Source organism: Oryza sativa, chromosome 5 (genome assembly GCF_034140825.1).
Source record: "Oryza sativa Japonica Group chromosome 5, ASM3414082v1".
Taxonomy (NCBI): domain Eukaryota; kingdom Viridiplantae; phylum Streptophyta; class Magnoliopsida; order Poales; family Poaceae; genus Oryza; species Oryza sativa.
In genome coordinates, this window is record NC_089039.1 from 25,303,983 (window position 1) to 25,328,423 (window position 24,441).

The following is a 24,441-nucleotide window of genomic DNA, read 5'->3' on the forward strand; positions in this document are numbered from 1 at the left end:
TGCCATGGCCCATGGTAGGTCCAACTCCACAGCCACTGGCCGTTGGCACATGCCGCCACCGGCCACCGCTCGCGCGCCGTCGCGCTCGCTCGCTAGTCGCTACCCTACCTAGCTACTTACTCGGTTTCACAATGTAAATTATTGTAACATTTCTCATATTTATATATATATATTTATTAATAACAATATGAATATGTGATATGCTAGAATGATTTAGGGTGTGTTTGAGAAGAAGGGGATTGAGGAGATTGGGAAGATAACCAAAACGAGGTGAGCCATTTAACTCATGATTAATTGAGTATTAACTATTTTAAATTTTAAAAATGGATTAATATGATTTTTTAAAGTAACTTTCATATAGAAAATTTTTAAAAAAACACACTGTTTAGTAATTTAGAAAGCGTACGCGCGGAAAATAGTGTGCATTCTCACTCCCTATCAGCTAAATGAACGCAGCCTTACATCGTGAAACGGATGAAGTATAGCATTAGCAGTAGCACTATTTCTTTGGACATCCACGCCTCGATCTCTTCCTGGGTCTAGTAGTCTTCTCTTCTTCCACGCGCAGGCGCAGCCATCGTCGTCATCGCCATCGCCGCCGCGGCGCGCGCGCGCGCGCCCGTGACTGACTTCCGTAGGGGGGGACTGAGGCACGCCACCCCGCGCGCGCGCGCGCGCGCGTGCGGCCGCACAACCACGAACGCGCTCCGAAGTCTTCCTTCCGGGAGGGCACGTGTGGTTGGGGTATAAAGGGGGAGAGAGGCACGATGCCGCACGGCGTCGCGCTCGTCGTCGTCGTCGTCGTCGCTCCTGGCCGGTAGCGGATGGGCGTCGTGGTGGGGTTGCAGCTTGCTCGCCTCGCCCTCGCCCTCGCCGTCGCCGTCGCCCCCGGGTTGCTCAGCTTCTCCGCCGCCGCCACCGCAGCCTGAAGCGCGCGGGCGTCGAAACGAGGATGAGGGAGTACGGGCCCGCGGCGGCGCCGCGGCTGCTGGTGTCCGACTCCGGCCGCGTCCATGAGATGGAGAGGTTCTCGCATTACGTCGGTACGCAACCTCGCTCTACTACTACTTAGTACCTTCGATCGATTACTTTGTAACTTTGCTTAAGCATTCAATGGATTTTTTTTTTTGCGGAGCAATATTGCTTCCGATTGATTGAATGGATTGCTCTCCGATGCAGTACATTGACTTGCAAGAACTCAATTCCATCCACGATTTTCGGAGGGGATCGCATGCTCCAGCGTTGGAATGTGTGATTTATGTTTTTTCACCTTGTCTTCTTTGTCGATTTCGTAAGGGAAATTGCGCTACAACCATTTCCTTTTAGTTTGTTCATCACTTTGTCCAATCCAAAAATCCAGGATACAGCGCGGAATTCGAGTGTGCACAGCACACGCATCTAGATAGGCATATTATTAATGGGGTGGCGTGGAGATTGATTAGCGGCAACTTGGGCATAGAAAATTTTGAGGGGGTGGAAATGGAAGCGAGACATTAGATTATGCTTTCCACTCCATGAAACACCACTAGCGAGATTCCAAACAATGGCATATTCTATGTGGTTTGAGTTGTAGCACATCATCACATATTATTCTTTTGTCCCTTTATGATCTTGGGACCAGCACTGGTTTCCCCCCACCTTGTGTCCTTCTTGCCTTTTCTGTTTTCTCACAAATATGTGGCAATTTTCAGCTAGGCAAATTGGGTTTGACCATGTGGATGAATGCCCCCACCTATGTACGCTGGCCTATGATTATCTGAGGAAGAACAAGGGTTACGAAGAAAACATATTCGCGTTCTTCCAAAACAGCCAGGATCCCGAGACTCTGATTGTAAAGTTCATCGAGGAACTCGACAAATGTATACTTGGCTACTTCTCATTCCATTGGAACTATGCAACCTATATAATTTCCCAGGTAAAGGAGTTAGGACCTTTTGCCTTATGGCTTTGTCCTCTATTGCTTCCTTATGAAACTCTCCTCCACTGATATTTTACGTATTGATACAGTGGTGATTTTCACAGGTTTTGACTGTAGAAGGTGCTCCTAAAAGAAAGCTCAGGAACATGGTATTAGAGGCCACTAGGTAATTAATCATCCTTGAGCTACATGCTTGGTAGTTCAAAATATTTAATGCACAGTCATTGCCTAATCTCTGCCTTTTTTTTATGCCAAGTATTAGTTGCTTTAGCTTGCAGCATCTTCTTGCTTTACTGCAGCACAAGTTTTTCTTACTTGACTTGGATGTACTATTAATCAACTCGTATGATCTCTTGTTTGGAGTTCTTTTTGTACAAATATTTTTGTAGGAGTATCATATATTTACAGAATCTCTCCTCATTTAATGTTGTGTTGGATCTGTCTCCTTGAAGTGCTTATTGGTTGAGTTGAATTATTTATTCTATTGACTGGTTATTTTCTTCCTATCTGATCAAACCTTTCACTGGATCAACTTCAGAGCTCAAAATGGATATTTTAGCAGAAACAGCACATTTGAAGTCAAAGCAATTAGATTTAGATGATAGGCATGTGCTTAGGCTAAACTATGGTTTCTTTATTTACTCCTATAGCCCTATGTTTGGCCTGCCATGTTCCTTTGAAAAGTACATTGGTAATTACTTAAGTGCCTAACCGGAGAAGTTCAAGTGGAGAAAATGCTTATAGTTTCGATCCAATATGGTCTCTTATATCTTGAAAAACATGTTTATAACCAGTTACAATTCAATCCCTGTATTTAAGTAGATGAACTCTGTTTCTCTGACATCAAAACTCAAAATGAGGTCTAGCTTCTGACTCTCCACTAAATACAGGAAACAGAGATTTGAAAGGGTTACAAGAAACTTGAAGGTGACCAGACTATTCTCCACATTGGTGGAGGAGCTGAAGGCCATAGGACTATCTTCCCATGTTGAAGCACCACGGAGTGATGTGATGGTCCCAGCAGCACATTGTGATCGCAGCCCAGTTCTACTCTTGATGGGTGGTGGGATGGGAGCTGGCAAGAGCACCGTGCTTAAGGATATACTCAAGGAGTAAGTTGATCACTTCCATGCTCGACATTCTGTTCGTGTTTTGTTTCATCTCCCTTTTCGTGTATGTTTCTCATCCTGTGGTTCAATATTTTGTTAAAGCTAAAAACATTGATCTGATCTGCCAACCAGCAGGTTAATGAGGAGGAGAATAGGTGAATGAGAAATGGCAAGATGTAATAATCAATTAGGAGGAGAAAAACATTGCTTGGACTTTTTAATCAAAGCCAGAGCAGCTAAAGAATATAAAATACGCCTTTTCAGAAAGCTTATCGTGCTGCTACCTGTTTCTTGATCTGCAGAGCATTCTGGTCCGGAGCAGCTGCAAATGCAGTAGTTGTAGAGGCAGATGCATTCAAGGAAACTGATGTAATCTATCGAGCTATCAGCTCAAGAGGCCACCACAATGACATGCTGCAGACGGCAGAACTGGTATTTGTTAGCAGCTGTTACTATACTATATATGTTAATACCAGTATACCAGTCAGTGAGTAAAACGGCACATGACCACTACATGACAACCCAAAATGTACAATTGCAATTATTTACATTTTAGTGTCTTGGAGATGCTGTCCCACCTCCTAAATCTCCACCCCTATATTCATCTTTACTATACATTGAAACAAGAAACTCAATCTCCTACTCCCTCCGTCCCAAAAAAAGGCAAACTCTGGGTTTCCGTGTCTAACGTTGACTGTCCGTCTTATATGAAATTTTTTTATAATTCGTATTTTCATTGTTGTTAGATGATAAAACATGATTAATATTTTATGCGTGACTTGTCTTTTTAATTTTTTTCATAATTTTTTCAAATAAGATGGACGGTCAAACGTTTGGCACGGAAATTAGGATTTGTCTTTTTTTGGGACGGAGGGAGTATGTACATTTCAGACATACCATGGCTCATTGTCAGTGACCCCTCGATTCCGGTGCAGGTACATCAGTCATCGATGGACGCAGCCTCGTCGCTCCTGGTGACTGCCCTCAACGAAGGGAGGGATGTGATCATGGACGGCACCATGTCGTGGGAGCCGTTTGTCCAGCAGACGATCACCATGGCCAGGGCTGTGCACCGGCAACGGTACCGCATGGGTGTTGGCTACAAGGTCACGGAGGACGGGTCAATCACTGAGGAGTACTGGGAGCCAGTTGAGGACTCCAGTACAGATGAAGAAGGCGAGACGAGAAACAGGAAGCCATATCGCATCGAGCTCGTAGGTGTGGTCTGTGATGCCTATCTTGCGGTTGTCAGGGGAATCAGGTATGCTTCAGAACTTAATCCTACTCCACTACATGTCTACATTACTGATACTATGCTTGTTCATATTACTCAAACAAATTCTGCTTGATCTTGCCTGTTTCTGCTCACGCTTCCATTATGTCAGCATTGCGATTGACTCAACTGCACTATTTTCCGTGTACTAACAAAGAGGTATAAGCACAAAATTTGACACGGTTAATCACATTGTCAGGAGAGCTGTGATCACCGGGAGAGCAGTGAGGGTGAAGTCCCAGCTGAAGTCCCACAAGCGGTTCGCCACCGCGTTCCACAGCTACTGCAACCTCGTCGACAATGCGAGGCTCTACTGCACCAACTCCACGGGCGCCGCCAAGGTGAGCTTACCAATGCATTCCGTGTTCGGTTACCGATGTTGTTATCGGGGCCGGTTTTATAACATCAGGCACATTGAGAAATGAGAATTCACCATCGCTCGCTGGCTCTCTCTACAGCTGATAGGATGGAAGGACGGCGAGAGCAACCTTCTAGTGGACCCTGAAGAAATCGGCTGCTTGGAGAGGGTGAGCCACCTCAACGACGAGGCCGACTGCGTCCACGAGATCTATCCGGACGGCTCGGCGGCGGCGGCCTGGGAGGCCCTGGTCACGTCGCCGTCGAGGGCGCCGGCGCAGCGGGAGATCATGGCGGCGGTCCAGAGGAGCGAGGCGCGCTTCCGGACCACGTCCACGCCCTCGTAGCTGCAGCACACGATCACTCGTGTCAGGTTGGAATTTTCTTTTCTTTTGACACGATTTCAGGTAGGATTGGGGGTATTTGGGTGTTGGTTGTGTGTGGTGGCTGCCAAATGGCTCGTGGGACACAGTTCGTGTTATGTACGTATCATACTGTACATTGTATCAACTGATCCTGACTCCGTTACCACCCGGCATATTGTTTCGTTTTGCCGGGCGATCGAGCTGCATCGAATGGAGCTCGTCGGAGTCATCGGTCATGTACACATGTGTCTTGTACGATGTATTCCGGATCTAGACAAGAAACAACACATACTTTTCATGGTCACTTCAGTGAAAGCACTGATGAAAAAAACTCAATGACACTTCCCATCGAAACACTTGTGTCAAGATATATAGTTTGTTCGTTGAGCCAATGTCCATGTTGGCATGTCGGACGCCGTGCAACCTCCTGGCACATATATATACTACTACGTTCTGATACTCTGATTGGTACATGCTCACCTGGTTGGCTGGTTCTTCAGGATTTGGATCTGTGGTCCTGTACCTGACACCCACCGTTACATTTCTGAATCTAAGATAGTGGCAGGAGTTGCACTTCACCGGTGCAAACGCCCGCTTACTTTTCAACGGAAATCTACCGCGTCCAGGTGGCGGACGCCCATTCGCTCAGAGGTGATAGACCACGACACCACGCCACGCATGGATAACCAGACCAGAAGAACTAAACACGATTCGCGAGCCACACTCCTGCTGTCACTCGTTGCATCTCACCTAGAGACCAGCAGAGTGTAGTGTGCTGTGTGCCTCTTGCTAGCTAAGCAAGGAGATAGCCGGAGCCATGGCGACCATCGCCGCTGCCGCCGCCGCCCGCACCGCCGTCGTTGGCCGGCCGTCAGGTAAGTTCACAAAGCTATCAACAGTGCTATAGTATACTTCCTGTGTCCCTAAATATTTGACGTAGTTGATTTTTTAGCACATGTTTAACTATTTATCTTATTCAAAAACTTTTGTGAAATATATAAAACTATATGTATACATAAAGGTATATTTAACAATGAATCGGATGATTAGAAAAGAATTAATAATTATTTAATTTTTTTTAATAAGACGAACGGTCAAATATGTTTTAAAAGTCAACGGCGTCAAATGTTTAGCGACGGAGCGAGTAAGAATTTTGGTAAAAGAATCGGAGATCATTCAGTTCACTGATGGAAGCTGCCATTGCCCATTGCGTGCAGGGGTGGCTCAGCTGAGAGCGAGGAGGGGTGAGAGGGTGAGGTGCGGCTACTCCTCCAGGGACGGCAAGGAGGCGACGCCCGCCGCCGCCGTGAAAGGCGCGACGTCGATGCTCGCGGCGGCGGTGACGGCGTCGTCGTCGTCGGCGCCGGCGGCGATGGCGCTGGTGGACGAGCGGATGTCGACGGAGGGGACCGGGCTGAGCCTGGGGCTGAGCAACAACCTGCTGGGGTGGATCCTCCTCGGCGTGTTCGGCCTCATCTGGTCGCTCTACACCGTCTACACCTCCACGCTCGACGACGACGACGAGTCCGGCGGCCTCTCCCTCTGAGGCCTTGTTCGGTTAATCCGAGAAAGAGATTGGAGAGGGGATTGAGAGAATAATTCTACACTATAATAGGAGTAAAATAAATCCTCTCTAAATCCTCCGCTCGCGCGTTACTCGACACGAGGCGGCAGTTAATTATTTTGCATTCTTAGTTGGTGTAGAGACCAATTGAAGTTACCACTTCGATGAGTCCGTCTACTGATCCTGCCTCTATCTTTTTTTTTTTTTACTGTTCTGCAAATAGGCGGGGCCTGCCTATGCTTGAGTGTGCATGTCGAATTTGGTGTAATTAATTGGAGACGTGCATGGATATTTTGTAACTAATTAAGTTGGTGTTTACCTTGAGTAGTAGCTGGCTAAGTTTTTCATGAAAGTTTCAAGCCAGTTATGCGTTCCACTATATATAGAAAAGGTTGCCACATGCATATTCCTCTTCTTTTGCTTGGATACTAGATGATGAAAGGAATGGTACACCTGCAGTTGCAAGGATGGTTCCCAGGTTAATTGCTTTCAACTCTCTGTAAAGTTAAATATAAACCAGCACTAATAATGTTATGAAATAAATTAAGCAACAACACGAAAAAAAAAAGAACTAGCACTATGTTCAATTGCTGCAGCTAAATTGCTAATGGTATAAAACTGTCGATGTGTTTGTCATGCCTAGAGATCACTAGAGGTTTGGATTGGCTCAACACTGACAAAAAAAAATTGACAATTTGACCCATTTCCGAAAACTTATTTCGCAAATGAACCGCGCCTAAAATTACTTATTTCAAAAATGAACCGGAGGTTCAACGCCAAATGCTCCGGCGTTGAGCTTAGCCACCTCAGTGCCAGGTCAACCAGTGCTAAATGTCGTGTCACCGTGGATGGCAGGCCGACTCGGTGTGCCGACGTGTCAAAGTTTAGCGCCACCTGACTCGGCGCTGAGGTGTCTAAGCTCAGCGTCATTCAATCTGGCGCTGAGCTTCGAGACATTAAGGCCCACCTGCCCCGGCCGAGAGAGCGAGCTCTCTCATTTCTCTCCCTTCCCCGCTCCATGAAAACTACGACGGCGATGGCGGCGTTCCTCTCCGAGCCCTAATCCCCCTCTAACCCATGGGAAATCAAGGGGATTTGGAGGGGATTTCATGTGGAGGTTGTGGAGTAAGGTAACCTTCTCAAAATCCTCCTATATTTTCTTCATTTGGTGATTTGTTTTGGAGAAGAGCATGAACCCTAGGTTTGTCGTTTTTGTGAGACAAGGAAGATCGACTTCATTTATCGGTTAGGTGAGTTCTATAGGTTAATTTTGAGGGGATTTCATTCATCGGTACTGAACCCTAGTTGGTAGGATGGATTTGGTAGGTTCCAATGTAGGGTTTGGGAAGAATTTTTATTCTCATTGGCGATGTAGTATGTAGTGAATCGAATGAATGTGATGGTATGAAGTTTGTGCCACATTGTCTAGTTTGGTTTACTTGTGTAAGTTAGTCTTTTAGTACCCTTGTCGTTGTTTAATTGAAATAGATGTACTAATAGTATTACTTACTTTGAAAGGTGGTCGGACTTTGTAGATGGAGAGAGTTGTTCATGTGCACTATGGTGGAAGTGTCCTAGAGTCGAGTAATGGTGGTAGTCAGTTCGATGGGATGTCGGTGAAGATGATTGTTTTTCAATCTAAGCCTACCTTCGAGGAGCTTTTGTGTCGTACGAAGGATATTCTGGGTTGGTCGGACAAGGTGGTATCCATTCAAGATAGATATGATATGGGGGGAGAGCCTATTTCACATAAGCAAATGCTAGAGTTGAATGGAGAGACCGAATGGGAGGCATATGTTGAGATAGTGAAGGAATCACGGTTCACTATGTGCACTTAGTTGTCGTGGAACTACGAACCTATTTTGTTAAATGTGCTTCTGCTTGGAAACTGGTTTGGGATGCTTCTGCATGGGTGTAGGGATGTTTGAAAGTTTAAATGCTAATTTCTGAATATACCTCCTCCACTCTCTTGCGAGCTTTTCCCTCCTTGCCGTTGTTGCGTGATGTGGAGAACGGCAACACCTGGTCGGTGCTCTGGAGAGCACCTTTCCCTTTGCGCTGGGGTGGTGGGTGGTTCAAGCTGCCCGCTCCGACGAAATTGGCCATGGCAGATGGACCAAGAGGTGGAGGGAAGCCAAGGGGACGACGCGGTAGCGTTGCGACTCAGAACAACGGCGCTAGCGGCGGAGATGAGGTGATACGGGTGGGACGCGTCTGGAACTCTGGATCTGATGGGTAAAGTGAAGTGGTGTGTGTTTCTTACTTGTTGCTGAAGAAGGGAAGGTAAATGGGCTTAGGCCTAAACTACAGTGCAGCTCGCCACTGTATACTTAACAAGTTCTAGTGATTCGTCGAGGGGCTTAACAACTCATGTTTACCATGAGTAGATCGATGTTATATAAGTATGTGTTACGATGCTAAAACAATTTCTGAAAGTTGAAATGTTAATTTCTGAATAGAAAGAATCTGTCCATGCAAAGATCAAAATAAATTACAATTGTTACAATCATATATTTCAATGGAAAGGGATGAAATTCAAGTTGAGGTGATACATACCATTGGAATTGTTGCAAGATATGAATTAATTTCCCTTCTTCATATATAGATAGCCTACCTTTGATGTGTTTGTTATCCTGTTCTTTTCTTGCATGTACTGTTCACTTTTCAATTTCAATTGCATCTAGGAATTGAACAGTACGATGTTTTATGATCTTTTTAGTTTCTTGGCATTACTTCATTACAATCTATAACTAAACTATTTCCTCATTGGCGTTTGCTCCATACATGCACATTACTTAAATATCCCGCGTCCAGTCCGTTGCAGGTACCGTGACGCATTTCGCTAACCTAGCTAACCGCAACGAGGAATTGGAGGCCCAGCTTCAACAACTTCGCTCCAGCTTCAACATCCTCCAAGCCTTTGCCACTCCCTTCGTCGCTGTCCTGATTTGTATCATCGCCATCGCTGCGTGGCGTTTCGCTTAATCCGACCGGCTACAAGTTAGCCACAAGTATACTTTTGTGTAGCATATGGTGCTAATGCCAATATGGTAGTACTATAAAGACAACTAGAGGTGAACGCGCGCTTCGCGCGTTGCACCAGTGGTGCCAGGAGAGGAAAATCATTGATTACATCTGTTGGTTCTGGTAGGTAACTGAAACAAATGCTATTTGCAAGGTCTGTGAAGGTCAAGTATAGGCTAACGACATGGTGTGAGATTTAGGTTTAGTGTAGTGCAAAAAATGAAGTTTTGTGACGTGAGCATTTATATTGAAAGTTGTTATAGAGGCTAAAAGCTAATCACAACATATATGCAGATTGTGGACAGTCCTAAATAGCAAAATGTGCCACATGTTTGATGGCAGGATAGACAGTACATAGTAGTTTTATAGTGGTAGCATTGAAACAGTTCTGCTAGATGAGCACATAGGAGTATAGGACTATAAAACTATATTACACATGGCTAAATTCTACTAATATGGTTTGGATGCCTTCACCGAATTCACACAGGGGCCCTTTTGTTGATGTGCAAATGGAAGTGCAATATGTTTTGCTATGATGAATTGCTTCCCCCGTGTACATAGCTGCCTGAGAAGTGATGCAAAAATACAATTTTTTTTATCAATACTGGCAGTCAATAATCTTATGGCATTGAACTACTCAACAATATTAGAACAATTAAGCATCCTTGTTTCCTAGTAATGTTCTTTTTCTGAATGTGAAAAAAGCAAGTTAACATAGTTGTTTTTTGGTATATATTCAGATTGTAAGAATCAAAGAAGCAATTGCCGATGTCAAGTAATCTGTGAATGAATTAACTGAAGGACCACCAGCAGGTACAAATTTAGCCCAATATGAGGAAATTAATTAAACATCTCAAATAGCAGGGGGGGGGGGGGCACAAAAAGGTACCAACCAAAAGCAAAGTAATGATTTATCCATACTAAAAAAACAAACAGGTAAACAATCCAAACTGTTTTCAGTAATTTTCTAATAATCAGGTATGTGAACCAAATAATGCACACAGCAGCATATTTATTTAGCAAAGAAAGTTGGAATGGACGGTATTGTAGGATTGTAAAGGTCAATTCTGTCAAGTTAACCTATTGGTTTCTGGTTGTACATCTTTTACATAGATTATAAAAGGTATGTGATTTTAATACCTAAATCATAGCAAGCACAATAATTTTATGAGCAGATACTATCAGTATGTTTAAAGGAAGAGGGTGAAAGTGCAAGCTAGTCAAATAATACATAACTTAGTTAAAATGGGATTTTAACCTACAGGGCAGCACTCATCGTCCTAAACTGAAGCTTTATCATCCCAAACCAATAGTTATATTATCAAGAGTCCTGAAAAACCACTTCTATGGCAAGAGCAAATAATAACATTAGTCGTTTCAAAGAAAACTTCAATTTTAGAACCCTAATCAAGCCAATCTTTTATATGCTAGTCTAAGCATTACCTAATCATCACATATTAAATAAAAAAGGGCATAAATATTAGAAGCATTAGGTAGAAGATTCAAAGTGAGCTGCAATAAAAACTGGATGCATCCAATGTAGAACATGAGAAGCATCTGAAGGACAAGTCAGTTACATTTGTAAAATATCATAGGCATTACTGAATGCAAATTAGAAAACAATGTAACATCACTTTTTTTTATATCAAGTTAAATTCTGTTGCACATCGTGGGGATGTCATGATAATTTAATATGTTCAGAGTTAATGTCTATTATGTCATGATAATTAATTTTTTTTATAGAGTTACCAATCTTCAGCTATAACTTGCAACAGAATTCTTGTTCACAAACAACCAAATTATAGAACTAATATATGCCTATTTGGTAAACAGATAATCAACTAAATTTTCACTTCCGTAAAGAACATGTCAAATATAATTTAAACGGTGAACTCAAGGTAGGCAACGAACAACGATCAGCCAAACTGGTTGCCAGTGGTGCCATTTCTCCTCCTGGAGGATGGCACCAATGCAGGCATCCTTTGTTCTGATCTACTATGTTGTGTGCACCTGGAGTCTTGGCGTGTTAAGGCAGGCATCAGCCTATCATAGCCTAGTTTTGCTACTGAAACCATTGCACCAGCTAAAGCCTACAAGAATAAGAGAAGTGGACAGCTATGCCAGTCCTTTGATCTTGCACCAATCCATCATGTTTTCTTTGGTTCTTCTAATATTATTCGCAAAGCAATAATGTAATCCATTGTAATGCAGCAGCTGATTGGCGTTGGGAAGATTAGATAGCTTAGAATAGAATTGAAGCTATAGATGGATTGTGCAACAAATTGAGATAAATTGATTTTCTATTGTTAGGCGCCGGCCCTAAGTGGCATAGCGCGTAGCTGTGCTCGAACGGGAGGGCGAGGACGCACGCCTCACCTCCCCGGAGCCGTGGTGGAAACTAACAGGAACTGGGATTAACTTCTTTCTTGATTAATCACTTAAACCGAATGGCCTATATAGGCTTACAATGGAAAACCAAACAGCTACTAACCAGGAACTAACAACTTAATCTTCCTAACAAACTTAATCACTGAAACTAATCCTAACAACTTGATCCAACATCACGGCGCCTGCTCTGGCTGTTGGCGTCGGTTCCGGCGCTGATACTGAATGCCCCACATAACATCTATAGTGCAAAAAGAGCAGACACATAGCGAGCTTTAGTAATCACATCCAAAAATAATACAGAGAAAATTACAGTTCATTAATTTATTTTTGGTGCAACAGTAATATACAGTTCTGATCCAGACCTGTATAACCTTTATCAAATGCACTTGTATATTTTTGGTACAACAGTAATATATAGCAGCAGTAGTAGTGATTAGTGTGATTAGTGTATATGTTTAGTCTCAGATTCTGCATGTAAAAGGTCATCTAATGTCAAGTTACAAACATGCTCGTTATAAATTAATTTTATAGAAGTCACTACCTTCAAGGGGCATAATTAGTAATGAACAAACTAAAAATGCAAAGCCACAGTCTATTTTGATGAAGATGCATGACTACATTTGGATGGAGCATTATCAAATTATTATCCACAAAAAATATTGTACATTGCTATATTTTGCTGGAACAAATCAGCATACTCATACTTCAACAAAAGATATATCAATTTCTTATACTTGGAAACAAAGAATCTTATGCATTAACTCATTTGTAATTTAAAGTCATCAGCATGCTACAATGGATCGTAGATGAACCCCTTAAAGAAATGCACAGCCAAATTGACAGCAACACTACCAAAGCAAAGCTCGCCGCCATCAAAGTGGGGTCACATTCGGTGGAGATGCAACCTGGTTGTGGTGGCAGATGACCTTAGATGCTGTGCCAGAGGACCAGTAGGGCAGCACGGCCGTGACGCAAGGGGATGGAGGTGGCAGCATCCTCTAGGAGCCCCGCGCCGATGCCCTTCTCTGCTTTGCGTAAGCTCAACAAAGCTTCACTACAAGCTGCATTCACACGCTCACATTCATAGTGTTACACTGATTTAAACTTGCAAAGAAAAATTCAATACACATATCTTCATCGGTCCAAATTAATCACAGTATCACACTAAGACCACCAACTTGGCAAAGATATAACATGCAGTATGAAATTCCAGAGGAAACTTTCCTCTCCTCACCTCCTTCCAAAAAGGCAGAAGAAGAGGTAGGACGGAGCTGACGAGGAGCCCTCCATGCGGCAGATCCAGCAGCACCCGCCGTACTGGAGACCGCCGCTGTCCGAAACGGTACACCAATGCCACAGATCATGCAGCTCCCTCTCCAAATCGGTTCACCGACCTCCTGGATCCAGTGATTCCCCGTCTCCTCGACGTCCCACACGCACGTCCGTGGCCGCCTAATCGCAGGCATCCGCTGATCCGGAAATGAACAGGATGGAGAGGGAGAGGGAGAGGGAGAGAGGGGCAGTGCCGGGCATAGAGGTAGAAGAGTAGAAGGCGGCTCCTGGCTTCCCCTCACTTCAGGGCGGCCGGATCTGCCGGCGAGGAGGCCGGAGTCACCGGATCCGACAGTCCCGGCCTCCTCGTTGGCGGATGCGGCGCGGGAGCGAGAGGATGGCGATGGCAGGACGACGGCGCGGCGACAGCAACAGCTCGCAGTAGGGAGTGCGCGGGGGAGGTCGCCAACTGCGGGAAGAAGAGGATGAGGGGACGGCACGCGGCGGCGGCCGTCGCTTGGGCAGGAGAGAGAGCGGAGCGAGAGGAGAGGAGGCAGAGGAATGGTGGCGGCTAGGGTTTGGGGAAAGGGGTGAGGGTTGCAAAAACAACCCCTAAACTTCTAGTTTTCAGAGCGCGGTTCAATTTTCCGTTTTTTCGCTTCTTCATATAGAATATTGTTTTCTTAAGAGGTCCTCTAAGTAAGAGTGCACAACGTTAGAACTAAGGACCAGGGATCTATAACAAATTATCAAGTAAATGAAGGGTGTTTTTGCAAAATCACCAACGACGACACGGACGTGCGAGAGCTCACGAAAACCACCCGCCATCCAGCGCCTCGCTGACGCGTCGGCACGCGCAGGTGGCCACGCCAGCTCAAAAATCTCCAGGAGCCGCAAATCTCGGCAGGTTTGTATATAAGCGATGGTAATGGTTCAGTTATTGTAAGTATTGTCCTGGTATCCTCCAAGTTGATGTGCACAACTTATGCTGAATATGACTTTTGTATGGACCTCGTCATGTAAGGCTGTCAGAATTAGCATCACTTTTGCACCTATGGCTGTTAGGCACTTCTATGGACCTTTTTTTTTTGCGGGGTTCTATGGACCTTCTTATGTATGGCTAAGACTTGTTCTCTAGTTAAGTACTGCTTCTATATATGTTAAATGGTTTGCTTAGTTGTGACTTTCACTTCGCAACATTGCTTTGGTTGCGCACTGGTTATCAACCGAATGACTGCATATTTTTTGCTGTGTTCACTTAACTCCAAATGTGTCAGAAGTAAACATAGTTTTAAGCCTGTCAAATATATCTCAGCGCCAAACCACCCGGCACGGAACCAGCCATACTCAGTGCCAACCTATTTGGCGCTGAGATCTAGCAGAGCAGCCAGCCATACCATAATGCTCGGCACAGCTACTAAGTTCCCCCCTTCAGTGCCAAATACAATGGCGCTGAGCTTAGCCACCTCAGCGCCGAGTCGGGTGGCGCTGAACTTTGACACGTCGGCACACTGAGTCGGCGTGCCATCCACGGTGGCACGACATTCAGTGCCGGTTGACCTGGCACTGAGGTGGCTAAGCTCAGTGCCGAAGCATTTGGCGCTGAACCTCTGGTTTATTTTTGAAATAAGTTTTGTGCGCGGTTTATTTGCGAAATAAGTTTTCTGAAAGGGTCAAATTGTCATTTTTTTTGCAGCTCTGAAGCATGTACAAGCAGTAGAGAATTGTGCCCTGTGTCGTCCCTCCAGTAATCACCCTACAAAAGTGTAAGTAATGGTCCAATGGGGAATTTGGATGGATAAAATTATGAGGGCCAATTAATGTAGTTACCAATCAGCGATTCCCAACCTTAAGCAAGTTTGAGTTTACTCATCTCACGATCTCATGCATCCTACTATGGGTGTGTTTAGTTCACATCAAAATTGAAAATTTGATTGAAATTTGTCGAAACAAGATTTCGGCAATACTAAAAGGGGGTGGCTATCAAGCTGGAAAAGTGGATGGGGTTGAGAAACAAAGAATTTTATACAGGTTCAGGCCTTCTTAACAAGAAGTAATACCCTACTCCTGTCCGGGGATTGATCCACCGAGTGTATTATTGATCGTATGATCTGGGAGCAGATCGTGCCCCAAGAGGCACCCGGACCCCTCCTTATATAGGGGAAGGGGTCCGTATTACAAAATACAGTCCATATCCCTAACGGAATAGGTAGTTACAGATAAGATTCAATCGTAACCGACTAAGATCCCGAGTATTTCCTTAACATACAAGTTTGGAATTTAACCCAAGTCCCTTTAAAGATATTCTATCTATACATGGCACCCCATACCTAGTCGGATTATACATGCCGTGTAGGTATGGGGTATCCATAATCTCCACAGTAGCCCCTGAGACCTTTACAGTCAACAAAATAGTTTTCTCTCGTAATCCCAAACGATAATCCGAGCACTCCAACTTCTTCTGCCTTGGTCTCCCGAGTATCAAAATCAAAGACTGTGAATGGCTGAAAATAGAAAAAATCAGGTGCATCGACTAGATGCACCTAATTAGGTGTAGCCCCCGACTAAGTGATTAGTTAAAAAAACTAAACATATAGTCAAGGTGTAAATAACATCCAACCGAGTGGTTTTACAACCGAATCATCCAAAGTATCATACAACTAAGCATATGAGACGTTTGATAAAATATCCAGCCGACTGCTTTAGCTTTGATATACCAAAAATGGAAATATAAAGAAACCCGAGTAAAAAATACTATAAGGTCCATAATCCAACACATATGACAAGAATCCGAGTAAAAACTCTCAAAAAGATCCATCAAATGTGATATAAATCGATGAGTCTAAATAACCTAGGCCATGACTCACGTCATAATCAAAATAAGCATATAACATGCCGAGAGAATGACTATTCAAAAACCAGTCACCTCAACAAAACCCAAATAGTTTTTGCAGCCTAAAAAGGCCTACAAAATCAGTATAACACTTTTCTGTCAGGCACCTTTTTATTTGCATTGTAGTAATTCCACAGAATTATCTAACTGCGTCAAAAAGGATTTTAACAGCATTGGGCTATATTGTCGTGAGCAAGTGTTGCCAAAGCAAAAACAAATGCCTAAGCCCCTAAGGATCACAACTTAACCACGCTGATAGCAAAACTGGGCTGAAGTACTGTTTAGGCCCAGGCCCATTAGTACTCCCGATACCCTAATGAGATAACACCGAAGGCATAGCGTCGTTTTGTCTTCCCCGCCGAAACTCTTGCCACTTTCCCTACTCACTGCTATAGTGCGAAATCACTTCGGTGAAGCTAGGGTTCACAAATCCCCTCCAATCCATCCTCCAAAGTTCCACAAAAATCTTCCGCGCAACCACCGCATCGATCTCCTATCCATTCCCGGCCATATTTCAAACCAAATCGCATCATCCAATTTGCATCCATGGCAGAGGAGAGAGAAAGCTTTGAAAGTCAGTGGGTGCCCTCTGATGTGACAGAGGAAAACTTGAAGGAGATGGTGGCGCACGGCGTTCTTCCGGCAAAGGAGATCATTGGGTGGCGTCCGGCGTGCGGCGAAGCATTTCCAACCCCTGACACACATGAGGTCGTGGTATTTTCTCATTTCTTCTATGGAAGATTTTCTCTTCCAACCTCAAGATTCTTCCGGGGGATTTTGGAATTTTATGGGATTAGTTTGCATCACCTAAACCCCAATTCCATAGTCCACATTGCCAATTTTATCCATGCTTGCGAGGCTTTCCTGGGTATAAGACCGCATTTTTCCCTGTTCCGTCGCATCTTCTTCCTCAAGCCTCAGCCAAACAAGAGCAAACCATGTGTTGTCGGGGGAGCCGGTTTCCAACTAAGGGGAACCTTGAGCCAAAAATACTTTTCCATGCCCTTCAAAACTTCGAATAAGGGTTGGCATGCAAATTGGTTCTATGTGCAAAATCCCGAGCCAGCGCTTCCCGAGTATTCTTGTCTACCTCCAGTATATCAAGACACCTGGAACTCGCTTCCCATGGGAGATGAGGTGGCCCAAGCACTTGCCCTGATCGATCGCATGCTGAAGCTCAAAGAGCAAGGTCTGCAAGGAGAGCAGATCACCCGGCATTTTATTAAAAGCCGACTAGCGCCAATTAAAGAGAGATCCCGCACAACCTTTGAGTTTGACGGCAAGCATGACCCTAACCGTGAAGATCTAGATTCTCTTGAGTTTAAAGTCATGAAGGAGAGAATGTACAAAATCTTCTCGAATGCTATCGTGGTCAGTTATTCGCACTTGTTGCCAGTGGTGCCATACAACGCCTTCAACCCTCCTCCGCGGGTATGTATCAAACATCTCAGCCCTTCTCAAAAGCATGCTTTTATCTTCTGCAAAGTTAATTGAAAGCTTGGAATATCATGCCCAGGAATTTGCCTTGATGAAGTCGGATCCTCCAATTGCTCAACATCGCTCGCCCCGTCGGCAGACTAGTCAGGCGAGTGGAGTACAAAAAATTCGGTCCGATACTCAACCAAACACCTCGAAATCGACTAACCAGTCAGACTCCCGTAAGAGGAAATTGGTCCTGAGCGATGATGAAGGTGATGATGCCGGCAACAAAGGGGTGACCGAAAAACAGCCAAGGCAAGCCAATCCAAAGAAGAAGACATCCAGTCGTCCCATACCAAAAATCAGGAAATCATCTAGGTACAAGTCGTTTAGCAATTTCCTTTGTATCGCCAGTCACTCACTATTGAAGTAGTACTGATAGCATATCTCAAACTTGCAGGAAGCCATCTGATATAGATCCTTCCGGAAAAGACCCTGAGCCGAATGGCGCGGAGACTAGTCCTTCAACAGAAACCAGGCCGACCGCCGAAGGTCGCCCGAGTGATAATCAACCAGCAACCGATAATGTAGAGGCCAGCAACGAGCCCCCGACTGGAAACCAGTTGGCCGAAGCTGAAGCCAATGTTGAACAGGAGCCCCCGACTAGAGACCAGTCGGGTACAGAACAAAATAAGGACATCCCAGAAGTAGAAACTCAAGCTAACAGCCCTCCCAGGAAGGACGCTGGTGTTGACCCGGGATCCAACTCTCCTGTTAGGATAAAAGGACCTGCTCATCCCCGACCGGAAATCATAACAGGTAAACAAGTCCTCCAAATCCGTTTTGATCCAACAAACTTTCTTCAATTGTCTCACCATTATTCATGAATATATAAGGCCCAATGATTGGTGACAAAGAAGAGGTCCTCCGGATACGATCGGCTGAAGATTCTCGCCCACCCATATTAGTCAAGTGGTGAGACGATGAAATGCATCCACAGGGAATCGTGATAAATAAACAGAAGGAAGACGAGGAAGTGTGTCTGCTGAAAAAGACACTTGGACAAGCTACCCGTCTTGTAAATGTAAGTCTCTTTACATACAGCTTCAATCATCCTGTCGGCCACTTTACTGAATAAAGACGCACTTGTAATGCAGAGAATCCATCTTAGAAATGAGGCAAAAACTGCAATCCTCGAGAAATTGGTTCCCCACCTTGGAACCCTGGAAGCAACCAGAGATCAACTGCGTGAAGCCAAGGAGCTTGCTAGGAAGACTGAGCATGACCTTAGAGACCGGATCGCCGAGCTCCAAGACTCCAACTTTGAGCTAAGTGGTTCATCAAAAGGTAACTCTCATCCTTATCTGATTTGTTTCATGCTGCTATTCATGTGCGATTAACCAGTGGAAAGCAATATAGTGAAAGCTGCCAAGATATCCAAGCTAGAAAGGCGAATCCAGGCTCTGGAGAAAGACAAGGTCGAACTGGCAAAACAGAGGGACTCGGCTCTGAAAGATGTCGAAGGTACTTGTAGCTGAAACTTCAAAAACCACTCTCATCTTCATGCCCAGTCATTGATGTGAATTTATTTGTACAGATCGCAAAATCAAATCCCAGGCTCAATTCGACATCTTGGTTAACAAAATCAAGAAGCTTGAAGGAGCTAGAGATGAAGTCGCCAATGCCGCTACGCCACTCGTCCAGGCCATGTTTTTCAATAACAATGGTCCGAGTTCAATTGATGCTGTCGAAATCTTCGACAAGCTTAGAACTGCTCCGGATACATATTTTAAGAACATCAAAGAAGCTGGAAGTATGGGGGCAAGTCTAGAGTTGGCGATGACCAAGTCCTTGTACCCGAAGATTGATATTGATGTTGTTGACGGCTTCGCAGACGGGACAAGTGAGGAAGCCGCCCTTGACCTCATCAGTGATGCGCAAAAAGCTGCCGACAAGATAGCCGCTGATGTAGTTGAGAGGTTACAGGACAACGATCTTAAGCCGACTGGGTCTGATAACTCTAATGATTAAAAAACTGAATCTGATTGATTGTGTATTCTGATGATAATGATGATGATGATGGAGGCACAATTTGTACAATACTGATGAATTTATGCTGTGCTTGATGATTTAAACTCAGCTCTAGATTTCTTAAAAGTTTTTATCAAACCTTATTGAGCCTAGAACCCGCAAAAGTTGTTAAAAACTTTCAGTCCTCATTGGCTAAGCTAAAAAATCAAACAAGACAATGATAAATCAAGTAAGCAAATTGAATTGATAAAAATCACACTCCATTATTATTATAGTAGCCCCCGACTGGTAACTCAAGGAACAACTTGATGTTAGTAGTCAAAGAGGAAGATACAAAAGTAATGCCTAAGCATAAAAACGACGAAGATGCTCAATATTCCAAGAGTTGTCAACATGAGTACCGTCTTCACACATGAGTCGATAAGAATCTGGCCGAGTAACTTCAGAAATTATGAATGGTCCTTCCCATAAGGGAGATAGCTTATGCCGATCTCGTGTAGTTTGAATTTTCCTCAAAACCAGGTCTCCGACTAAGAAAGCTCGTGAAAGAACGTTGCGATTGTGATAACGTCGTATCCCTTGTAAATACCGAGCCGACTGGATTAAGGCTGCTTCACGGGCTTCTTCCAGTCGGTTGAGATCATCCACTCGGTCTTCTCCGTAGCGCTCCTCCTTGAAGTTACGAAATCGCAAAGACTTGTCCATACCATTGGTCGAAAACTCGTACTTTTATTCCTTAAAGTACCATACCATTGGCGCGTTCGACTTGTCCATTGCTCATGGGATGCGCTACGGAGGCATAACAAATTTTGATGCCGAAGTCTTCAAAGGAATCTTTAAATACTCCGCCGGTGAATTGAGTGCCGTTATTAGTGATGATCCGATTAGGTACCCCAAACCAGTGCACAATGTTGATGAAAAAAATCTATAGCCTTGTCTGCCGTGATTGTGACGACTGGTTTGGCTTCGATCCACTTGGAGAATTTATCAACAGCTACAAAGAGATGAGTATAACCACCGATAGCTTTTTTGAATGGGCCAACCATGTCGAGCCCCCAAACCGCGAACGACCAAGATAACGGGATGGTTTGCAACTCCTGAGCCGGTAGATGAGTCTGTCGGGTGAAAAATTGATAACCCTCACATGTTCGCACAATTATGTCAGCATCAGATACAGCGGTGGGCCAGAAAAAACCCTGCCGATAGGCCTTGCTAACAATGGTTCGTGTGGCAGCGTGATTGCCATAGATGCCTGAATGTATATCTCTTAGCAATTGCCTTCCTTCCTCCAAAGACACATAGCGTTGCAGAATCCCCGATGGACTTTTCTTGTACAATTCGGCCTTGTGTATGCCATAAAGTTTGCTGCGCCTGGAGATTCGCTCGGCTTCGTTTTTATCTGGAGGGAGTTCTTGCTTGGTTAAAAATTTAATGAGGGGCTCTCTCCAGTCGGCTTCAATCATGCTTACTTCTTGAGTGTCCGTGGCCTCGACTATTTCTTTCCTCGGTACAGTTGGTTCATAAAAATGTTCAACAACACGTCGGAAGGAGCTGCTTCTCGTTTTGAACCAAAATTAGCCAGTCTGTCGGCTGCCTCATTATTATGTCGAAGAACATGGGTCAGCTCAAGGCCATCAAATTTATCTTCTAACTTGCGTACCTCCTGCCGATAGGCGGTCATATTATCATCAAGGCAGGACCACTCTTTCATGACTTGATTAACAACCAACTGAGAATCTCCACAAACTATCAGACGCCGAATTCCCAAGGAGATCGCAATCCTTAATCCGTGAAGTAGCGCCTCATATTCCGCCACGTTATGGGACGCAGAAAAATGTATCCACAATATGTAGCTCAACCTCTCTCCAGTCGGGGAGATTAGAACAACCCCCGCTCTGGTGCCTGAAAGCCTCTTTGACCCATAAAAATGCATAGTCCAATACTCGATCTTCTCTGCAGGCGTGTCTTCTTGGCACTTGGTCCACTCGGCAACGAAGTCTGCTAAAGCTTGGGACTTGATCGAAGTTCACGGCTTGAAGGATAGATCCAAAGACATCAACTCTAAGGCCCACTTTGTGATCCGCCCATATGCTTCGTGGTTTTGAAGTATATCCCCGAGTGGAAACGATGTAACCACCGTAACGAGTGATCTTGAAAATAGTGAGATAATTTCCTAACGGTAATCAAAACACCATATAACAACTTTTGAACCTGAGGATATCTTGTCTTGGAGTCGGCCAAAACCTCGTTGACGAAATAGATTGGTCGTTGGACTTTTTGAAGATGGCCTTCTTCCTCACACTCGACAACCAGGACCGTGCTCACAACCTTGGAAGTCGCCGACACGTATAACAACAACGGCTCTTGCGGATGTGGTGAAGCTAAGACTGGTGGAGTAGTGAGAAGTTTCTTGAAGTTTTCAAAGGCTTTTTGTGCTTCAGGTCCCCACTGGAAGTTGTCGGTTTTCTTTAACAACTTGAAAAAGGGCATCCCCCGCTCGCCGAGTCGTGAGACAAATCGAGTGAACGCCGCCATACATCCAGTTAACGTTTGAACATCTTTCTGGGAACTCGATGGTTTCATGTTGATGATGGCGTTGATTTTCTCCGGGTTGGCTCGTATGCCTCTATGGGACACCATAAAGCCAAGTAGCTTCCCTAACTGTACTCCGAAGATGCACTTTTCAGGGTTTAATTTCATCCTGAAAGCGCGGATGCTCGCAAAGGTCTCTTCTAGATCCGTAATCAAATCATCCTTCTGCTTGGTCTTGACAACTACATCATCAACATAAGCTTCAACGTTGCGACCAATCTGAGTTGAAAAGCATCTCTGTATCATGCGTTGATAAGTTGCTCCTGCATTCTTTAATCCAAAAGGCATGGCGATGTAGCAGTAGGCCCCGAAGGGCGTGATGAACGAAGTCTTCAAGCAGTCGGACTCCTTTAGTCGGATCTGATGATATCCTGAGTAGCAATCCAAAAAACTGAGTAACTCGCAGCCAGCCGTTGAATCAACTACCTGGTCAATGCGAGGTAACCCAAAGGGATCTTTGGGACAAGATTTATTGAGGTCGGTGTAATCAACACACATGCGCCATTGCCCCGTCTTCTTCCGAACCAGGACTGGATTGGCCAGCCAGTCAGGATGTAGGACTTCCTTGATGAAGCCTGCTGCTAACAGCTTGGTCAATTCCTCCTTGATCGCATCCTTCCTATCCTGTGCGAAATGGCGGAGTCGTTGCTCGATAGGTTTAGCATCTTCCTTAACATGTAAAGAGTGCTCAATCACCTCTCTAGGAATACCAGGCATATCAGATGGTTTCCACGCAAAGATATCTTTATTATTTTGAAGAAAGGTGATGAGCACGCTTTCCTATTTATAATCTAACTTAGCGCCTATTACAGCAGTCTTAGTAGGGTCAGAGGGATCTAGAGGAATCTTCTCGGTCTTGGCGTCGCCTTCTCCGCCTTTTGACATCTTGGTTGCAGACACTTCTCCTTCGGTTGCAGTGGACGCAGCCAGTCGGATTTCTTCTCGAGCGAGCGCAATCTCGCGGGTCTGGGCTATCTCGCAGCTTTCCTTGTCGCAAGTGACAGCTTGCTTGATGTCACTCCGCAGGGATATGACTCCTCGGGGACCTGGCATTTTCATCATCATGTAGGTGTAGTGCGGGACAGCCATGAACTTGGCTAACGCCGGGCGTCCGAGTATGGCATGGTACGCTGTCTCAAAATCAGCAACTTCGAAGCAAATATTCTCTGTGCGAAAGTTCTCTCGAGTGCCGAAAGTAACCGACAGAGTAATCTAGCCGAGTGGAGTAGAAGACAGCCCGGGGATGACTCCGTGGAAGGGCGCATTACTTGGCTTCAATTCCGTGCGAGGGATTTGCATGTCGTCCAGAGTCTTGGCGAAAAGGATATTGAGTGCAGTGCCACCATCGATCAGGGATCTTCGGAGCTTGATGTTGCAAACCACTGGGTCTAGTACCAGGGGGTACCGCCCTGGGTGGACCACTCGGTCAGGGTGATCCGAGCGGTCAAACTTGATAGTTGTTTCTGACCACCGAAGATATTGGGGCGTGTCGGGCTGAACAGCATTGATCTCCCGTTCAGTCAGCTTTTGCTTTGGCTTGGATTCATAAGCCAGGGGTCCGCCAAAGATATGGTTGAGCTCCTTGCGGGGGTCTTGGAAACCAGTCGGGGCATCATCTTCATCATCCTTCTTCTTTGATGTGCTTTGATCTCTGTAAGTCGACTTGCGTGCGTTCTTGGCGTATTGCTCTGCGAACTGTTTGTAAACGAAGCAGTCTTTGGCCGCATGGTTGGAATTTGGATGATGCGGACATTGAGAGTTCATGATCTTGTCGAAAGTGTTGACGCGCGAACATTGTCGGGAGGATGGTGTAGTGGTTGCCACAAGTTCCTCGGGCTTACGCTTGCGATCCTTGTGATTGGTACTTCCACTCCCTCCTGTGGTCGGCGTATCTTTCTTCGGCTTCCAAGTGGTGCCCGACTGCTTAGATGCGGTGACGGCATCTTCGGCTTTTGCGTACTCATTGGCTTTCTCGAACATCTGCTTGACTGTCCTGGGAGGCTTGCGTCCAAACTTGCCAACTAAGAGATCATGGTGAATGCCCTTGGTGAAGGCGGCGATGATGACGTCGTCGGTGATATCGGAGATCTTGTTGCGTTGCTCGGAAAAACGTCGGATGTAATCTCGAAGGGATTCTCCGGACTTCTGGACAATGTTGTAAAGATCGAACTGGGTGCCAGGGCGTTCAAAGGTGCCTTGAAAATTGGCAATGAAGTGGTCGCGAAGTTCCGCCCAA

At 45.1% G+C, this 24,441-nt stretch overlaps 3 protein-coding genes and 2 long non-coding RNA genes across 7 annotated transcripts; 4 read left to right on the forward strand and 1 right to left on the reverse strand.

The window, feature by feature from the left end:
• Positions 1 to 535: 535 nt before the first annotated feature.
• On the forward strand, positions 536 to 5,376 carry LOC4339269 (calmodulin calcium-dependent NAD kinase). 2 transcript variants are annotated; one of them, XM_015784373.2, is made up of 9 exons: positions 536 to 1,043; positions 1,180 to 1,291; positions 1,692 to 1,915; positions 2,023 to 2,084; positions 2,809 to 3,030; positions 3,330 to 3,459; positions 3,963 to 4,288; positions 4,500 to 4,641; positions 4,759 to 5,376. In XM_015784373.2, exons 1-9 carry the CDS (start codon positions 1,014 to 1,016, stop codon positions 5,002 to 5,004), a joined length of 1,494 nt encoding a protein of 497 aa, XP_015639859.1. In that variant the 5' UTR covers positions 536 to 1,013; the 3' UTR covers positions 5,005 to 5,376. The 2 variants fall into 2 exon arrangements, with proteins under 2 accessions (XP_015639859.1, XP_015639860.1); XM_015784374.2 differs by lacking the exon at positions 1,180 to 1,291.
• On the forward strand, positions 4,991 to 6,889 carry LOC4339270 (photosystem II reaction center W protein, chloroplastic-like). Its single transcript, XM_015784375.3, has 2 exons — positions 4,991 to 5,897; positions 6,240 to 6,889. The coding sequence occupies exons 1-2, from the start codon at positions 5,840 to 5,842 to the stop codon at positions 6,566 to 6,568; spliced, it is 387 nt and encodes a 128-aa protein (XP_015639861.1). The 5' UTR covers positions 4,991 to 5,839; the 3' UTR covers positions 6,569 to 6,889.
• Positions 6,890 to 8,555: 1,666 nt separating this feature from the next.
• On the forward strand, positions 8,556 to 9,922 carry LOC107281115 (uncharacterized). Its single transcript, XR_001546119.3, has 2 exons — positions 8,556 to 8,869; positions 9,401 to 9,922. It is a non-coding gene; the product is annotated as an uncharacterized lncRNA (long non-coding RNA).
• Positions 9,923 to 12,019: 2,097 nt separating this feature from the next.
• On the reverse strand, positions 12,020 to 12,917 carry LOC112939010 (uncharacterized). The gene is made up of 2 exons (XR_003242307.2): positions 12,851 to 12,917; positions 12,020 to 12,236 (listed from the first exon to the last, which is right to left on the reverse strand). It is a non-coding gene; the product is annotated as an uncharacterized lncRNA (long non-coding RNA).
• Positions 12,918 to 14,966: 2,049 nt separating this feature from the next.
• Positions 14,967 to 19,714, forward strand: LOC107281025 (uncharacterized). Of its 2 annotated transcripts, XM_066310653.1 has the most exons (7): positions 14,967 to 17,594; positions 17,680 to 17,960; positions 18,043 to 18,401; positions 18,479 to 18,666; positions 18,740 to 18,929; positions 19,002 to 19,106; positions 19,180 to 19,714. In XM_066310653.1, exons 4-7 carry the CDS (start codon positions 18,571 to 18,573, stop codon positions 19,611 to 19,613), a joined length of 825 nt encoding a protein of 274 aa, XP_066166750.1. In that variant the 5' UTR covers positions 14,967 to 17,594; positions 17,680 to 17,960; positions 18,043 to 18,401; positions 18,479 to 18,570; the 3' UTR covers positions 19,614 to 19,714. The 2 variants fall into 2 exon arrangements, with proteins under 2 accessions (XP_066166750.1, XP_066166749.1); XM_066310652.1 differs by having other exon boundaries at positions 17,046 to 17,960.
• Positions 19,715 to 24,441: the final 4,727 nt, after the last annotated feature.